The sequence below is a fragment of the Malania oleifera genome, chromosome 10 (assembly GCF_029873635.1).
Source record: "Malania oleifera isolate guangnan ecotype guangnan chromosome 10, ASM2987363v1, whole genome shotgun sequence".
Lineage (NCBI taxonomy): Eukaryota > Viridiplantae > Streptophyta > Magnoliopsida > Santalales > Ximeniaceae > Malania > Malania oleifera.
In genome coordinates, this window is record NC_080426.1 from 10,811,452 (window position 1) to 10,830,451 (window position 19,000).

At 33.7% G+C, this 19,000-nt stretch overlaps 1 protein-coding gene and 1 non-coding gene across 5 annotated transcripts; both read left to right on the top strand.

Moving 5' to 3' along the window:
• Positions 1–3,321: 3,321 nt before the first annotated feature.
• On the top strand, positions 3,322–12,503 carry LOC131165582 (cytosolic Fe-S cluster assembly factor NBP35). 4 transcript variants are annotated; one of them, XM_058123509.1, is made up of 5 exons: positions 3,327–3,667; positions 4,858–4,911; positions 5,326–5,454; positions 5,586–5,687; positions 11,388–12,503. In XM_058123509.1, the coding sequence occupies exons 3-5, from the start codon at positions 5,409–5,411 to the stop codon at positions 12,317–12,319; spliced, it is 1,080 nt and encodes a 359-aa protein (XP_057979492.1). In that variant the 5' UTR covers positions 3,327–3,667; positions 4,858–4,911; positions 5,326–5,408; the 3' UTR covers positions 12,320–12,503. The 4 variants fall into 4 exon arrangements, with proteins under 4 accessions (XP_057979493.1, XP_057979492.1, XP_057979490.1 ...); XM_058123507.1 differs by having other exon boundaries at positions 3,340–3,667; positions 4,813–4,911; XM_058123508.1 differs by having other exon boundaries at positions 3,344–3,667; positions 4,809–4,911.
• A 4,536-nt stretch (positions 12,504–17,039) lies between these two features.
• On the top strand, positions 17,040–17,111 carry TRNAH-GUG (transfer RNA histidin (anticodon GUG)). Its single transcript has one exon. It is a non-coding gene; the product is annotated as a tRNA-His (tRNA).
• The last annotated feature ends 1,889 nt before the right edge of the window (positions 17,112–19,000 follow it).

Consider the following 19,000-nt stretch of genomic DNA (forward strand, 5'->3'; position numbering starts at 1 on the left):
TATTGAATATATTGAAAATTGAAAAAATAAATTTGAGGATTATTATATCTATCTTATTTGCTTTTACATTTCGAATCTAGATTTTTGTAGACGAAAACATACACCTCTCCCCTCACATTCATGGAACATTGACAACTTTAATGATTTTCATTATAACTAATTTTATGTGTTTATTAAGATTTAGTTTGAATTATAAATTTTATTTGAAAAAAAAATAAGAAAAAAATTATTTTCATTATATTTTAGTACTTCTCGAATCCGAGGGGGACTTGTCCCCACAAGGGCCTAAAGCAATGGAGTTTCGGACCTGACTCTGTTAGCTGAGCTCACCACCTGGGGATGTAGTATGTTCCAAGAGGTCATTTCTTTGGTAAGTCATTGCCTCACTAACTAAAGTGTCTGCTAAAAGTCATACCTCTATTCTAGTTCTGGCTTTTCTATCTCACCTACTTAGCAGTGACAATTATCGTATGAAAACTTGCTAAATATCAATTTTCTAAAAAAATTAAGCATTGATATTTTCTTTTTCAACTAGATTTTCACATAGGAAATAACATATGTAGTGTATAGATCACAAATTCTAAATAAATTACAAGGATAGCAGTGAAAGTAAAATCATCCCTTTTATCATGTTTTTTTTTTTAAATTGATTTAGGATTTTTTTTTTTTTTGAGAAACCTTGTTTGGATTTGTCTTTTTGCACTCCCTTGTAGAATGATGACGATCTAAATTAATAAAATCATTAGATAGAAAATTTGCTTGAATAAGGCGAGTTATCTGTCGCCTAAGCAAATCAAAAATATCTATTGGTGGTCCAAGCCACAATGGTCACGTAGCCATTAGGTAATGCAGATCACCTAGCCATCAAGTAAGGTAAGAAAATTATAAATGGTCACTTAGATAATGAAAATCATCCAGTTGCTAGGGCGCAAATGTCGTCCAGTCATCTAAGATGGCAGGTAAGTAATGGGCAAGTATAAATGTCAACCATAATAATTGAATGTCTAATGTTTAAAATTGTCATAATTTATAATAAAAATTTTAATGATTATAACTAGAAATAATTTATGATTATGATTTATGACTTTAGTTTATGATTTTTAACCTTAAATTTTATATAGTTTTTTACCCCAAATAATAAATAGGGTACAACTATCTCATAAGGGATATCTCAACCAATTAACACACATAATACAACTAGTTTAGTGCTAAACAAGTCTCTTTGCCTTCTATCCCTCTATCTATTTCTCTATTTCTCATTTTTTACTTCATTTATTCTCTACTCTCTTTTTTTCTCTCATTCTTTTTTAAAATTTTGGGTTTTTTCATCTCCCTTATTTTCTCTCTCCTTTAACATTTTTTTAATTATTTTCCAATCATAATTTTTACATATATGACTATTGCAAAGACCTGCTAAATTCTATAAATATTTTATATTTTTCCAATAATAAATACTATGAAATTTCACCACTCCGATACCATCTACTATAAATAGCCATCAACCTATGCAGTGAGAAGCCTAATTTATATAACCATAATCATAAATATATAATATTAAGTGTTAAAATGCTAAAAAAATATATATATACTACTGTTCCCAAAGTACCCTCAACATAACTAGGTTATACAGAGATAACCTCCCAAAAATACTCACTCCACTGACAGGGAAGTGCTGTAGCTCTTCTACTTGCGAACCTAATCTACTCGTCTAACTGGATCACCTGAAAAAAAAAATGTCAATTTATTGGGATGAGATGACGCTCAGTAAGACGAAATATGTTATTGCTAGTATATGACAAATGAGTTACATTTTTAGAAAAATTCGATTCCATAAAATTATGAATAACTGAATCTAGGAATACAAGTGCAAATAATATATAATACTACCTTATTCACGTTGCTTAACATAACTGTCTTTATAAGTTTTATATTCATAATACTTCTAATATACATAAGTACATCAGTTGCTTCTGTAAACTGTATATACATATAAATACTGAAAAACTTCCTTGTGCATAATTGTATGTCATGATTTGACCTCTCATGACAGGATTGTGCGGGTCATAGGCGGGATCTATCACTGGCTGGGCTACCAGGATAAATCACTATACTCCGACAGTCAGATCGGCCCCCTCAACTCATATCTAATGGGGAGTCTGTCCACAACATAAGCACGATTGACTCTGAATACTACATATTATCTAAATATGTGGTTACACTCTGAACTGTATATAATTACGGTACCGTACTTTATAAACTATATTTGTAATGATACATTCAATAAATAAAAATTAATATTGTTAATATTATTTTTATGTCGGAGATAATTTTGTTTCTTTGGTAGATGATTTCTTGGAACAAAGTTACTATTTGTTTAGTAGATTTTTACTATCCTGTCAAGAGTAGAACTATTATGTTTAGAAAAAAAAAGATTTTTTTTAATAATTTAGTTATACATTCGTATCATCTATTTCTATATTTTACAACTTTTTCTTTAGAACGTTTTCAAAAAATTATTTCCTTAAAAGTATTATTTTTTCTCTAATAAAACTTACTTTTTAAAGTATTTCTCTTTCAATTACAATTTTTTTTATCTAAAAATTGCATTCATAAATTTGATCTTATAAGAAATCAATTTCTAAACAATCAACTTTATTTTCTTGTAAGTAATTTGTATTGTAAGTTATCTTCACTGCAAAGAGTATTTCATTAAAGATTTGAGATATTCTGTTAATAAATAAACTCAACTAACAATATGACGGATAATATATTAGTACATTTAAAAAATAAGATAAAATATTTTTAAGAAAATAAAAATTGAGGAAAAATAGATAGATTTATTTAATAATAATTTTTTGAGTGACAATGATAGTGGTTGTTGTTGGCAATAACATTGCATCAATTTCTAATCATGATAAAATTTGAGGTAGGGTTTTTTTATTTTAATTTGAATAGTACAGGTTAAAATTATTTTAATTTAAAAATAAAAAATCAAATGAAAGGTATATGTCAAATAATTTTAAAGAATTTAACATGTAGATAATAATACAACTTAAAAAAACTAAAATTTTAAAATAAGATTATAGATAGGGGTGAACATATTTCAGTCTTAATCAAATTAATCGATCAAGTTCGGTTGGTTTGGTTTGGATAATTTATAGTTCGATTTGGTTTTAGAATAGGGTAATTTCGAGTATTCGATTTTCAGCTCGATTTTGAGTAATTTGTATTTCGGTTAATCGAATTATCTAATTTTTTAATTAATTGATAATTAAATGTAAATTATTAAATTATATTATTTATGATTTTAATTTTTAGGCTAGGTTGGCCTAGCGTTCCATTCAGGATTCAGCCATTCCTATTCTTTACCCTCTTCCCTCTTCGGCTCTTCCCTTCCCAAGTTCGCAGTTTGCAAGTCGAAACTCGTAACTTCGCCGGCAGCTGGCACTCCCTGAATCCCAGTCCGAGTTCCCTTCAGCTTCATCTTCCCTTCCCAGTTCCCTTCCCACTTCGCAGTTCGCATACAGTCGGCGACGGCGAGTTCGAACCTCCTGTTCCAGATCGGCAGATCCTGTCTTCCCCTTCGGACTTCGGCTTCCACCTTCCCAACTTCGCTGCTCGCACTCTCGCAGACTTGCAGTACTCCTTCGGATCTTCCGTCCTTCAGGTTTTTCATTTTTCCGTCGTGTTCAAAACTCAAAAGTCTTTGCAGTTTGATGTTCATTGAAATTTTACAATACCCTAAGATGAGTACAATGTGTTTGATTAAATGTATGAGAGAATATTTCCTCCAAATTATTATATTCATGTTGATCAGTCTCCCTCTTTAAATGGGTTCTGTGTGTTATTTGTTCATATTTGTTTGAATGTAAATTGAATTTGAGTTTTGTTCCTTTTTAATTTTTGTATATTTGTGTTTTCTTACTTTTGTTGTACCCAAAGTCCAGTGCCCTGTTCTCTTCTTCTTCGGTTCTTCACTACTCTTACCAATAACCCTCGTTTGCGCATCATGGAAAAGTTTTTTGGTGTTGAGAATTTGTCTGATGAGTCTTCATTTAGTGGATGCAAAATTCTCTTTTACAAAAGCATAAAATTAAGGACAGGAAGAAGATTAAAGGATGGAGGATGAAATTTTTTTTGAGAATTACTTGGTTGTTTTTAAGGGAGAATTATTCATAATTAATTTTATTTTTATTAGGTTAAATTTCATTACAAAAATTTGATTTGATTGGATATGGTTCGGTTAAATAGATCAATTTGATCGATTGGGTTATGAGGTGGATTTAATTAAATAACCAAATTGACCAAACAGACAAGTTGCACACCCTAAATATAAGAATACTCTCTAGTAATTTATTTGAAATTTTAAAATAATTCATCAAATTGATCATTAAATAAATAAAAAATAATATTATTAATATTGAAGTTTACATTAAAAAAGTCGCATATGAATGTTTTTATAAAATAAAAATATTATTTTATTAAAATTAACGTCTATAAATATTAAATTCAATATTTTTCATTCAATATCAATTAAAACATTTTTAACATATCACATCTCATATTTAAAAAATGAAAAATGAATAACTTTAAATATTCACAAATTAATTGATAAGAATATACTGTTGATTTAAAAAAAAAAATACATTTTTATTAATTTATTTAAAAGGAAAGATGAAATGTTTTACTGTGATACTATTATTTATTTAATATTGTTTTAGATTTATTTAACAATACATATCCATATAGTGCATATGTATATATATTGTTTGCTGCCCATTTTAAAATTTCTATACCCATCCCTCGAGCGAGCCCTTTGATCATTCGATATCCTCTGGACCGGCGACGACCCTGAAGGACTGGAGCTTCTGCTGCCCGGTCGACTGCTTCCCTCACCGTTGCTTCACTCAGGTAATCTCTCTCTTTCTCAAGATTGTTCATCTCTCTAATGAAGAACATTAAATTGGTCGCCCTGTGACGGCGTCCAGGGAGAAAAGATGGACTGACGACGACCATGGAACTGGTCGCCGGCGTCTATGGCGGTCTATGGAAGTCCGTTACTCCATAAAGCGAAGAAAAAAGAGCCCTCCATGGCGATGATTTCTTTTTATTGTCAGTGCATGAAGTTTATTCAGTTTTCTATTATTTTTCGGTTCCGTTTTCCTTTTTATTCTTATAAGTTTTTGGGACATTTTTTTTCCTGTAATTCTTTCATGATCAGAAAGGCTAATTATTTTTGGTCGTTGCTCAATAACTCTTCATTTTTGTTGTTCCTGTTAATATAAGCTGATGATGTTCTCCAAATCATTTATATTTTATGGTCAGAGCTCCGGACTAGAACATAGATTTTTCTGTGCGACGGAGTAGTCGGAGCCCTCGGCTTCGCGAATTAGAAGAGAAAAGCGTCAATGGAGAACGATGGCTACAATCAAATTCCCGAGAACGCCAACGAACGTATGATCTATTATAGATATTCTTTTGTTTTCTTACATTGAAAATTAGATGATTGCATTTCCCTTTGGATTTCTTTTTAATTTCATTTTTTTTTAATTTCATTTTTTTTTTTTTGGTTTGTGCTGTTTCAGATTGCCCAGGTCCTCAATCAGAGTCGGCAGGAGAGTCTGATGCGTGCCAAGGATGCCCTAATCAAGAAGCCTGTGCCACTGCCCCTAAAGGGCCTGACCCAGGTCTCTCTCTCTCTCTCTGCTATAGCTAAAAAATTCACACCCATTATCATGGTGCTTGGACTGATGTTCAAAGTTCAGGCAAATGGTGGTTGCTGACTAGGTAGTCTTCTTCTCTAATTAACTTGTATAAACTTTGGAACTACTGATGAATAGAAATTAGTACAGAATTTGGACCCATCAACCAAAACATAAAGTATGAATGTTTTTATCAAATATTATGAGTATGAATATTTTTTTGTGTGTTGAGGATATTACTTCCTTAATTAACATGGGCCTACTTCTTGGGATTCCCACTTTCCTAGGCCTCTAAGGGTTTGTTTTGATGAAGGATTTTACTTGAGTAAAGGAAAGGAAAGGAAAATAAGAAGGAACTTTATCCTCTCTTGTATTTTACTTTTCTATTAAATACTATCAAAAATGAAAATTTGTTTTAGCATGACTAAAATTAGAAAACAAAATAAAATATTAATGATATGTAAGATCAAATTTTTGTTCATAGATTTGATATATATTTATTTTCTTTTTCACTTTTCTTGATAACTAAACATGAAAATATAGATTTCTTGATATTTTCTTTTTCTTTTTATAATATTTTTTGAGTTCCAAACAAGGCCTAAATGATAGGGAGATGGAGGAACCATCTTCTTTGTTGGCTCCATTGGAGGGCTTTCATTTCTCATGCAAGAGGTATAGTCAGAGTTGGGTTTTGGATTCATCAGGTTTCCAATCTTTCTTTAGCAGCCAAATATTTTTAAATCCTTTCCTCTTCATCGTTTCATCTAGAAATCTAAAGTCCCCTCTTAAGATTAAGGCGTTTACTTTGTTGTTTTTAGTAGAGTTAAGAGCAACAATCTACTGCAGCTTAGAGGCCGTTGAGGTCGTTACCACAGATGTTTGTTTATTGTGTTTTGATAGCTCAGAATCTGCTTCGTTTCTATTTTTGCATTGGTCTTTCTCTTGAGGATCTGGAATAAGTTATTTGCTGTTTTTGGCTAGAGAATTGAGTTTGCCTGGATTTGGTGGAGAAATGGTTACATTTCTCTTTTACAGGTTTGGGAATGGTAGTGACAGTAACTTGCTTTCACAATGTCTTCTGGGTCATTCCAACTCCTCATTTTGATGCTTGTTTTGTTTCCCAACTGGCTGTTTGTTTCATGTATGAGCATTGGCAAAATAATTTTAGGTCAGCCCTCCAATAAATATTTAGATTAACGCTTGGAACTTAGAAAGTGTATGATCAAGCGAAGTTTATGGTAGCCTTCCTTGTGCCACATAGGTTTGGGAGCTGGTAGTTCATGGAAGTTTATGCAAGAACATTCAAAGATAAACTTGTTTATTAGCTTGTAGATTCCTTGCTTTCTTTTAGCTATGTATTTCTAAACTCGTATGCCTGCAGTTCTTCCATTCAATAAATATGTAATATACATATTACATTGTGCCATTCATCAAAGAGTAACACTGTCAGTTTGAGGGCCTAAATCTATTTAATGTGAATCTTTGTACTCTAATCGCTAAAGCTTGGCCTGTAAAAATGACGAGGAAACTGATGCTTAGACTAGGTGCCCATAATAAAACCTTAGCCATTAATTTCTTCAGAAATCTGGTTATCTGTATTCAAGGAATCCAATTTCCCCCTGCTTGTCCAGAGAATTTCTGAGGTTTAGGCCTGTGAACTGGACTAAGTTTTACCATGCTGAGCTTCAGGCTGCAATGAAAATCAATGAGCAGATGAAAGCTTAGGTAGGATGGTGCACTGGCAATCTTTAACAAAACATTTTGGAATTTGATAGGACCTTAAGTTAGTGATTTAGGATTTAACCTGCAATGATTGCACTCAAGGTACGTTTTCAGAAGCTTTTTGCACCAATCACATAGCTTTAATTCCCCAGCAGTGGAAGCCTTCATCTCGTGGTTTAGACAATTGGCTTTGCAACATTGCCCAAAAATCCTTTGTAAATCTTTAGCTAACAGTATCAAGCCTTTTCGTGGAAATCTTACTGCTCCCACCCTGGCTAGCTCCATTAAGGGCAGGTATACTATGGCTATTCTCTTCTTGCCTAGAAATTTTCCTTTCCATGTGGCATAAGAATCTGACCTCAAAAACAGACTTCGGAGAAAAGAGAAGTATGGTGGGAGCTCTAAGGCTTTTGGGGAGTCCTACTAGGGGTTTATTGCAATCAAGCTATCTTGAGAAAGGCTTATGACAGGTTGAGTTGGTCTGGCTTTTAGAGGAATTGGAGGGGAGTACTACTTTTATTTCTTTTGTTTCTTTGGTTTTTTAGGAGCATCTCTTATCCTCCACCCCCTTGTAAATTCTTTTCTCTTTTTTCATTGAATTTATTATTCTCTCCCCCTCAGAGAAAAAGGGTTGGGTTGGTCTGTGGTAAAAGGGAGCCCTTCACTTTGGGTTCTGATCAACAATGTTTTTTGTTCACCTTCTGGCCTCTATCCTCTTCTTTGGTTTGGGGAGATACAGAATGCTTAAAATGCAAAAGAGGGCTCCCCCAAGAAAATCTTCCTCATCTAATCTCTCTCTTTCTGCATGGAGAGAATCTGTACCCTAAACTCTAGATTGATAGATGGAACTGGATCCCTATTAATTTGCAATAATCATCCTTTTTTTTTTTGGGGGGGGTGGGGGTCAGATGATCTCTCCCCTTCTTTAAAACAAGTATTTCCCAGCTTGGGAAATTCAATCCTGTTTGAATCTGTTTTATGCTCACTTGGGTCAAAAAGTTATTCTGTCCTAGTCAATTTTTTTTTTTTGTCCCAAACATCTGGCATGGTCTTTGAAATGGCTTATCATGCAAATTCCCTTGACAAGTTGGAGGCAATATGAATAGTAGCTTGAATTTTGCACATCTAATTCCATATACTGAGTATGTGGAAAATCATGGTCTTCCAACATGTTCTTCAACCAAACAAGTTGACATATGTATTGTGAACCATGATCCTATACTCAGACTCAGCAATTGACCTGACCACCATAGTTTGTTTCCTACTTTTCCAAGAAACCAAATTGCTGCCAATAAAGATACACTACCTGGTTGTGGGCTTCTGTTAGAAGGTGATTTGGCCCAATCTGCATATGGCCCAATCTGATCAATGGTGGAAGTAATAGATAAGGAAGACTCTTTTATGATATTGAATCTGCAGCGCAGCAAGGAGATCAGTTGTGAAAGGAAGTTGCGATGTTTGAAATTGCCCATGTTGGTTAATGTGAAGTGTATGCGGGATGGTGAGAAATTGTGAGGGTCAACCGAGGAAGACAACCGGTGCAAGGCAGAGGCAGCTAGGGTTTTGAAAACAGATTGGTCTGGACCTAGGTCCTTATTGGAGGCTTTTAATTAGTATGATGGTTAATTCTGGTATTATTTTTTAGTAGGAACGAGCTAAAGAGTCAGCCCAGATGGGAAATGTCGGCGCCCACTGTTAAGGGAGTTAAGGGAGAGTTGATATGGAAAGCTAATTGGGCTGAGGCCCATTGGGATGTTTGAAGGACTGAACCATATCTATTGATAATTTCAGCATAGTTAAAAAAAATGATGGATTCATTGTTTGGTCCCTTCCTTCTATAAAGGGGCCAAGTGGGTCAAGTTGAAGACCAATTTGCTCCAAGGACCATGCAGGTGCTGCAGGCGATGGGGGTGTTATCAGTGACGCATCGGGAGATATGGTTATCTCCAGCTTGGGGCAAGGGTTTCAGGCAAGTTATCTGTGAAGTGAATGCTCACCTTGTGATCTAAAAAATGAACACTTCTCTTCTAGATTCTAATCGCATTGGAGCCTTCATACTGGACTGGAAAAACTATTGTGGTAGGATTTGGTTTTGTCACACTCCAGTATGCGTTGAGGAAGGTAATGCTTGTCCAATAAACTCTCAAAAATGGGCCCTAAGGTTGTGCACACACACAGCAAATCAAATAGAAAAAGCAAAAGAAAATAAGAACACAACAATTTATGTGGTTTGACAGTGTGCCTACATTCACAGAGCTTCTGTGCAATTTACACTTTCTTGTCAATGAAACTGCCCTTATGCTGTATTTGGGAGCCTGAATTTTAGACCTTGGATTTAGATTTGGGTGAACTTGAAGAAATTTCAATACAATTTTATATTACATCTTATTCAAATTCAATACAAATGCAATCCAAGGCCTCTCCAAGCATAAGGTTAGGGCTTCAATCCTAGGCTACAATCATGTGTGTGTGTGTGTATTCCATGTGAAAACCCCAAAATACCCTCATATAACAATACAATCGACACTACGCCTTGGCTAAAAAATACTGTACTGTATGGGCCCCCTCACCCTCTATGCAAAATCCCCCACTTGTAATAGGTTTCAAGTGGACTAACCCTTCTGAATATGAGCAATAACAGAACAACCCAAAAAAAAGAGGCAGAGTTGTGAGATTCTGTTTCATGGTAAGTATGAAGCTGCTGGGTTTTATGGAAGGAAATGAATAGTGCTTTTAAGGGCATGAGATTTCTTTGGGGATATGAGAAAGCAACATTATATCTACAGTCCTCTCTTGATTTTCTTTTTTTGTGGTTGGACTAAATAATGCATTGGGTTCACTTCATTGTTAATCCTAGTGGAAGTGATCTTCTAAATATTACTAAATGAGGTAATTCAATAGAAGGAAACCAGGGCAATGCCAAGCCAAGCACAATTTGATGAAGAATCTCTTCTTTAATATATGGTTGTCAAGATCCATTGCACCAGTATACAAAGGTGGATTAACATTTTGATAAATATGGGAGCTGAACAAAATCAGATGAATTTCAAAGTTGGACTTGCTAATGTATACTGTATACAAGTGTGGATTAACATTTTGATAAATATGGGAGCTGAACAAAATCAGAGAGAAATTGGTCACATTGTGACATGCCTGGTAAACAAGTGACATTTGAGAGGAATTGTGCTTGCTTATTAGGATACCTGGATAATGCTAATACAATTCCTCCTTAAAAAAGCACAGGAGAAGAGATTTGTAGGCTAAACTGGGGAATAATTTTAACCAATAACTTTCGTATGTAAACAAATCATCATTTACTTAAAACAAGCTCCATTGCAGTAGAATAAAAGATCTTGGAAGTGTGGAAAAAAGGTTACACTGATTAAAAAACAACAAACGTGAATAAACACTATTTAGGTGTAGGAATTCCTGGTTCAGCCTGAACAATTTTTTGCCTTGCAATAAGCAACAAACTTCTGTGTGATTGCTTTTGACAACCGGTTATATTAGTGAAATATGTTGCACAAGCATTGAAGGTCAAAGACTGGTCTTAAAAAATGCCATCTTGCTGCTTGTGTAAAAGTGGTGGGATGAATTGAAGAATAGATTCCCAATTATTACTTTATTATGATTGTATCTTGAGAGGTCAGTTCAATAAACATATAGACAACTCAAAAGAAATCATACGTGCAGTTGTTAACATCTGTCAATGTGGTGTGCTGGTGCAGGCTCTTTCTTTGCACTTTCATTAGGTTATCATTGTTACTTGCATTGCATTTTTTTTTTTTTTTTGGGATATGCAGTCATCATGGAGTTGAGAAGGAATGGCATATTTTGCATCAATGTGAAATTTTATGTTTAGTGCACATATTATCATATGGAAGCAGAAGCAGTAATGGTACCATCTGCCTGAATTTATAATCTCTGCCTCAAAACAACCCTTGTCTTTTGTTTTTTTGGCAGACTTGGTTGCAATTGCAGAGAGAATGGCAACTGTTAAGCATAAGATACTGGTTTTATCTGGTAAAGGTGGGGTTGGCAAGAGCACATTCTCTGCCCAAATCTCATTTGCGCTAGCAGCTATGGACTACCAAGTTGGTCTCCTCGACATTGACATATGCGGCCCAAGCATCCCAAAGATGCTTGGCCTAGAAGGTCAAGATATCCACCAGAGCAACCTTGGCTGGTCTCCTGTTTATGTTGAATCAAACCTTGGGGTCATGTCTATTGGGTTCATGTTACCCCACCCTGATGAAGCTGTTATATGGCGAGGACCCCGCAAGAATGGGATCATCAAGCAATTCCTGAAGGATGTGTACTGGGGAGAGCTTGATTTTCTAGTGGTTGACGCCCCACCAGGGACCTCTGATGAGCACATCTCGATCGTCCAATTTCTTCAGGCTACGGGAATAGATGGTGCCATCATAGTCACCACCCCACAGCAGGTTTCTCTGATTGATGTGCGCAAGGAAGTGAGCTTCTGCAGGAAAGTTGGCATACAGGTTCTTGGGGTTGTTGAGAACATGAGTGGCTTGTGCCAACCCGTGGCAGATTTTAAGTTTACAAGGGTAGCAGATACAGGAGAACAGAAAGATGTAACAGAGTGGGTTTTGGAATATTTGAGAGAGCGAGCACCAGATGCACTAAACTTGATTGCTTACAGTGAAGTGTTTGACAGTAGTGCTGGCGGTGCTGCAAAAATGTGCAGTGAAATGGAGGTTCCGTTTCTTGGGAAAGTGCCATTGGATCCACAGCTTTGCAAGGCAGCTGAGGAAGGTAGATCTTGCTTTGCTGATAAGAGGTGTTTCGCAAGTGCTCCAGCGCTCAGAAGTATTATAGAAAGACTAGCTGCAAATCTGACAATGTTGAGAGCTTCGATGGACAATGGTGCTTAGGTGATTGGCTTTTGATGGGTTAATCTTTCCTGAATTGAAGCCTTGCTTCGTGAGTTTGTCTCCCTTTTAAACTGTGACTTTTCTTTTTAAGTTTTTTATAGCATATAAATAATCTAGTGTGTGTAATTAACGAACTAAATCAACATTTGAACATTTAAACAGGTGGCAGTATCTTTTTGTTTAATTGTTTATTTGATTTTTAAAGTTGCTAATTACTTGAAGTGGTACGGTTAGCCAGCCCGATGAAGTGCTCTTTTTGCATTGATACTGCCCAATCCTTCACAAATTCTACAGGGGGAAAATCCTCTTTTGTTTTCGCCTTTCTTAGGTGGAGGAACACGGGTATTGGTATTACTCTGTATGGTGGGCATGCATGCTTTTGAGGATGAACCACAATTGTGCAGTAGCCAAACATTCCTTTATAAAGAACCAAGCCACCATAGATCGAGTGCAGCATACCATTCTTTTGTTGGTTTCATACTTCGATTCTTGAATGAATTCAATTAAAGCATCGGTTCCATCCTTATAAGAATCATGCTACGTACTGTGGGTTTGTGTCATTGTGGCAAAGCAGTGTGGGCCCATACTGCTTTACCTAGATCTGCATCGTTCAGCATTTTCCTTCACATAAATAATTATAGTGCCAACATACGTAGCTTGTGGACTAAAATGGGTGGTAAATGGAATAAAAATTTTAAACAAGAAGCATGTCAAAATTGGGGGGCTTGCTTCTATTTTTTGTATGAAATTTACTGTCAATCTGAGAAAATGCTGTCACTGATTCAAAAGAGGGCGTTGAAAGTATGAAAAAAGGAGGAAGAGAGGAGAAAGCAGCATTATTTGTTTTGAAGTAGAAAGGGTGCTCAGGTCAATGGATGTACTTTTGTTAGCAAACAGATATTGATGACAGTAGTAGCGAGTTTTTTTCCATTTTAAATTTATTTTATAATAAAATATTAAATAATAGTTTGTTTGAAAAAAAATTGTCCATTTTCATGCTTACGTAATCTTGCTACTCGGTCTAGTGAGATTGCCATGCGTCAGCACCTGCTCTATCCAACGAGATTTGCTTGACATGTGTCAAAACACGATTGGACAGACAATTTAAATCTAACTGGATCGTCCAACGAGATTTACTGCAATTTTTTTGTAAATTAAAAAATCTTAAGTATTCAATTCTCTTTTTATCTTTTTAAGATTTTAAACACTTAATTTGTGCTTTAATGTGATAAAAATGAGGAAAAAATATAATAAATTTTTTTATGTTTGATTCTAAGAAAAGTAAAATATAAATAAAAAATGTAATAAATTAATGAGAAAAATTAATTTTACAATCATTAATATTTCAATTTTAATTTTTAAAAATATTAATATATCATTAATATAATTAAGAGTTAAGAAAGCAAAACCTTGTTACTGCTAATTTTCATCCCTCCCAAAAGAAGTCTGAAATGTGATGATACGTGTCTGGGCCATGCTTTTTCTGGTTATTTTTTGTTGAGTTGAGGTCGTGTTTGTTCTTGCCTATAATATTGTTGTTACTTTGAAGGTGGATGGGTCAAACATTCTTATAATTGTTGAAGGGAAATGTGGATGGATTAGATTGGTATGTAACAAAATGAACACTATTTTTTTCATTTCGTTTTCCCATGTATGTGATTTTTTCTCCACTGTTGCCAATTTTCTTTTTTACACATTCAAAGCATCAAATTACTGTAAAAATTTCGGTAGAGTTTCCTTTAAAAAATGATCATATCCATCCATAGACCTGTTCAAAGAAAACATTTTTCCTGAACAATCGATACTAATATGTTCACAAATTTCATTCAAAGTATTGAATTACTGTACAAATTTCAGAAGAGTTTCCTTTTAAAAAATAACCATATCCATTCATGCTACCTGTTCAAAGAAAATATTTTTCCTGGGCAATTAATATGAGTATGTTTACAAATTTCATTCACAGCTTTAGTACACATTCAAAGTATCGAATTACTGTAAAAATTTTGATAGTCTCCTTTTAAAAATGACCATATCCATCCATGCACATATTCAAATAAAATATTTATCCTCGACAATCGATACGAGCATGTTCACAAATTTTATTCACAACTTTCATATACATATACATATTGGGAAACAATACATAAGAACACCTCCACACACATGTTCAAAGAAAACAATTTTAATCGGGAATATCAGGGTGGTCACAATGTTTATTTACAACTTTCATTCACATATATATGTTGGAGAAAATGAATAAACATTCCTAATTATACATAAATAATGTAACAATGCTATACAAATGAAATAAAAATAATCGATGCTATACAAATGAAATAAAAATAATCGATGCTACTTAGTCCTGCATGCAGATTGTCTCCGGTTTCGAGGTGGCTGTCGTCTGCGTCTTCCCTCTCCTGGTTGCTCATCTGCATCTGGTGTCCTGTCCCATAATTTCTCCCCTCCCTCCCTCCTCGATATACAACAACATCGTTACCAGAACACTACTTGAGCTTCTTGTCATTTAAATCGACCCTCAGCAACTAGTAAAGACCTAGGAAAAACAAAATTGTATATAGAAGCGCATGACCTCTTTTCCATATTTTAGAGAATCAGTGTTTTCCTCTTCTTTAGGTTAAGTTTGATAAGAAAACAATTTCATCTGCAAAAGAAAAGAAAAAAAGAATTGACTTTTTTTATGACACTTACATTTTATACAATTAATTATATTTTCATTTTTTATATTAAAAAAATATAGTTCAAGTTTATTTCCTATAAAATTACATAAAATCATTAAAATTTTAGACATAATTTAACCAAATAAAACATTGACAACTCATAAATTAATAATAGTGTTCTTGTAAAGTGACTTTGAAATATAATAATTAAGTAAAATAGTTATAACACTTTTTAATTTATTACAGCATATTTTATAGGTGATTTCCCTTTTTAATTAAATTAGGAGTTGTAATGATTATTTTCTACTTAATATAATTCACATTATTACTTTCTAATTAACAACAATACATATCATATGGTGAATTAACATATGATTGTGAAATTTTTTAATAATATTTCAGTAGTTTTAATTATTATTTTAATAGTAAATATAATTCATATTATTATTTTTTAATTTAAAATTGTATATTATGATGCATTTTTTTTTTGGCCAAATCCACTGCAAAAAATCAAATCAATTGTTGAGCACACCCTTAATTTTCAAAATCAAATCAATTTTCTTAAGATATCTTTAGAACACATGTAATTTTCAAATTCAATTACAAATAAGGAATTCAACCCAAAAATACAATATTATTTAATTAACAACAAATTAACCTCACATTAAATGACAACAAATTAACAGATTAAATATATAACAATTACACATAACAATACCATCTAAAATACAATATATATTAATTATAGCATACCTTAATTTTTTTTAATAACAATTTTTTTTTCAATAACAATTACACATACAATACTAATATATTAAACAATTTTTTCTTTCAATACCAATTACATATACACAATACAGTATAAAATAATTTTTTTCAATAATAATTACACAAACAGTATACATTTGCATGAAATAAATTGTAGGAAATACAATATCAAATTCAAGGAAATAAAACACAAAATCAGAATAACCTTAACCTCAATATTGGGGGTTTCCAGTAAATGCTTGCAATCAACAAATTGAAAGTTCTACGCACTAATTTATTAAACACACTAACAAATTCTCCACAGAATTTATAATATGAGAGTTCTTTCTTTTCGTGAAAGCAAACATGGAATCAAACCCATGTTTGTGTAGGCGCAAAATACCCCCTTACATTACAGTGCTTGGTTACCCCGTTAAGATTTAACTTCCGCCAAGCCAGGCATCCTTATTGTGTGTTTAACCACTGGTGGCCCCCCCAATCGACAAGCTCCCTACCAACTTCAATTCGGAAGAAGCTACATACCTTATTTATCCCTTTTATACCTTCTCCCCAACGTTCGACGAGTCCTCTCCAATGGTCACTTGCTCCCCCTCGCGTCCAATCACCCAGCTAGCAGCTCTGCCCTCTGCTCTACAATGCCTCTCTGCTCGCTCTGTCTCTGCTCTCTCTACAATTTGCGAGCAAGTGAAGGAGGAAGAGAACATTCAAAATTTGAGCAAAACTTACAGGATGATCCAGCGAGTTTTGCCACGCATCACACGCCAATTGATTTCGCTGGCAAATTTTGTTGGACTATTCAGCGAGTTTTGCCAATTTTCAAGCGAATCTAGCTACTTTTCTTTTCCAAAGAAATCTCGCTACTAGGTTCAGTAAGATTTCGTAAGTATAAGAAGGAGCAAATTTTTCTCAAACAAACTAGTATTTTATATTTTATTATAAAATAAAATTAAAATGGAAAAAAACTCCAATAGTTGCTATGAAAATTGCCTCAGCAGAACCACATAAAAGGCTGCTCCAATAAATGATATTGGAGGTGGGAAAAAATTATATTAATTGGAAGAATGTCACATAATTTTCATGTTAGAAAATAAATTTTCATTCTGTATTGAAATTACATTTTTAAGAATTGATAAGGTATATTACAATATTTTCCTAAGAAGTTATTGATGACATTCGTGAGGCGAAGGCTGAAAGACGTAGTTGTTGATAATCTAAAATAATTTCTTATCTTTTAATTCATCAATTATTTTTTAAACACACAACGTCAGCATCCTGTGGCTGTAGTTTAGTGGTAAGAATTCTACGTTGTGGCCGTAGAGACCTGGGCTCGAATCCCAGCAGCCACACAACTGCCTGCATTTTGTGTTTAATTTTTTATTTCTATTATTCTTAAGGCGTAACGGCTTTGACTAAAGTTTCTGCTAGGATACTCTAAAAAAATAATAATAATACTTGTGATACTTATTTCTTAAAATAATTATTTTAACAAAAAAAAATATATATTTGACTTATATTATAACAAGTACTGGTAAAAATATTTTTCTAAAATTATTTGTTATAAAAATATTTAAATATCAATGAAAAAAACAATTAATATAATTATTAATTAAATTATGAATTAGAAAATATTACTATGTTAATTTTTAAAATATTTGAAAACAATCATATCTTATTTTATGCGTTATAATACATAATTATTAATGAAATATTATTCAATCATGGAAAAAATAAAAGAATCATCTATTAATTTAAATTAACATTAAATAAGTACTAAAACTTTCTTCCTTTCTATTGTTGCCAGCACTTTCTCGGGTCGAGCCAGAATTTTTTATTTATTTGTTATTAATAAAATTTGTGCTTTTTTATATTAGTAAAAGGTAAATATATTGATTAAATGCATATGTACAAAATTCCCTAGGCATTCTCGGACAAAGGGGAAGCCAAGCCCCCATCACAATTGCAAAGCAATACAATCAAAAGGCAAGACCAAAAGACCTCCATAACTTAGTAACATCATTACATCACGACAAAAGGAACATCCAAAAGTGCAACAGGTCTCCATTTAATCATTGGGCAACATATCGAATCTATCATAAACCACTCTATATGTGTGACTTTGAATCACTTTCAGGAGCTCCACAGGAGAGATACCCTTCCCTTCAAATTTCCTTTTATTTCGAAAATGCCAAATAAAGTACACAGTGACAGCCAAATAGACCTTCCTACCAATTGCCTGAATTCCTGTCTCTTTAGCTTCCTTATGAAGCCATTTCAGTGCTGCTTTTAGAGTAGTCATAGCCCTAGTTATGCCCAACCCGGCTCGAACTAGATCCCACGCTTCTTTCGAGAACCTACATTTAAAGAAAAGGTGCTCATTAGTTTCATCACTTGCATTACAGAAGCCACATTACAGGTTGATTCCCTCTCCATGTAGTCTCTCATTTGTTAACAACTTTCCTTTAATTCCCATCCACAAGATGAAGGCATTTTTAGGGGTGCGTCCACACTTCCACATCACTTTGTGCCAAGGAAATTCACTTCCTTTATTTCTCCAAAATCCATAGATTTAAGAGGAGCAAACATGACCATTGACCACTCACTGGTTTATCAAATTTTGTGCTGATAATTAATCTCCACACCTTTGCAGTATTTGGTTTTTTAAGTCAACCACTTACTTAAACAGAGGGGAGTCATCATGATTTGCTTAAACCTCCTAAATGCTTGCCCCTTTCAAGTAAATTTGATTGACTATAATGAATCTTTCTTTGCTTGAATATTCCACATTGCTTGAGTGAGGAGTGCATTATTCCAGGCTTTTAAGTCAAACACTGCAACGCCCCAACCCGCCAGGTCGGTTTGGGGTGCTACTTTAGTGATGTTTGTGTACCTGATATTTTATTCATTATATATAAATGCAGCGGAAATAAATGGTACATTCTCCAAAATAAATTACCATAGTTCTGAACTACCTTTATATACAAAGGTCTCCAAATAACCATGTTATAGACCATAATATAATACAAAAACCATCTCAACCCATACAAGCCTAATACACATCCAAGGGCTTCAAACATAACTTAATTATATTAGAGTTCTCACAGACACTCACAAAAACTGAAACTAGTTATCACCCCGCCCTGGAGCTTTTCTCAGTAAGGCAGATTAAGTTAATATTAGTGTGTGGCCAATGTGAGTTTGAATATATACAAAATATCATCAGTTGATAATTAACCAC

Coding starts and splice junctions, on each gene's coding strand:
- LOC131165582 (XM_058123510.1), top strand. CDS start 5,409: ATGGAGAACGATGGCTACAATCAAATTCCCGAGAACGCCAACGAAC. Junction 5,455..5,585: donor TCCCGAGAACGCCAACGAAC/GTATGATCTATT, acceptor GTGCTGTTTCAG/ATTGCCCAGGTCCTCAATCA. Junction 5,688..11,387: donor CCCTAAAGGGCCTGACCCAG/GTCTCTCTCTCT, acceptor TTTTTTTGGCAG/ACTTGGTTGCAATTGCAGAG.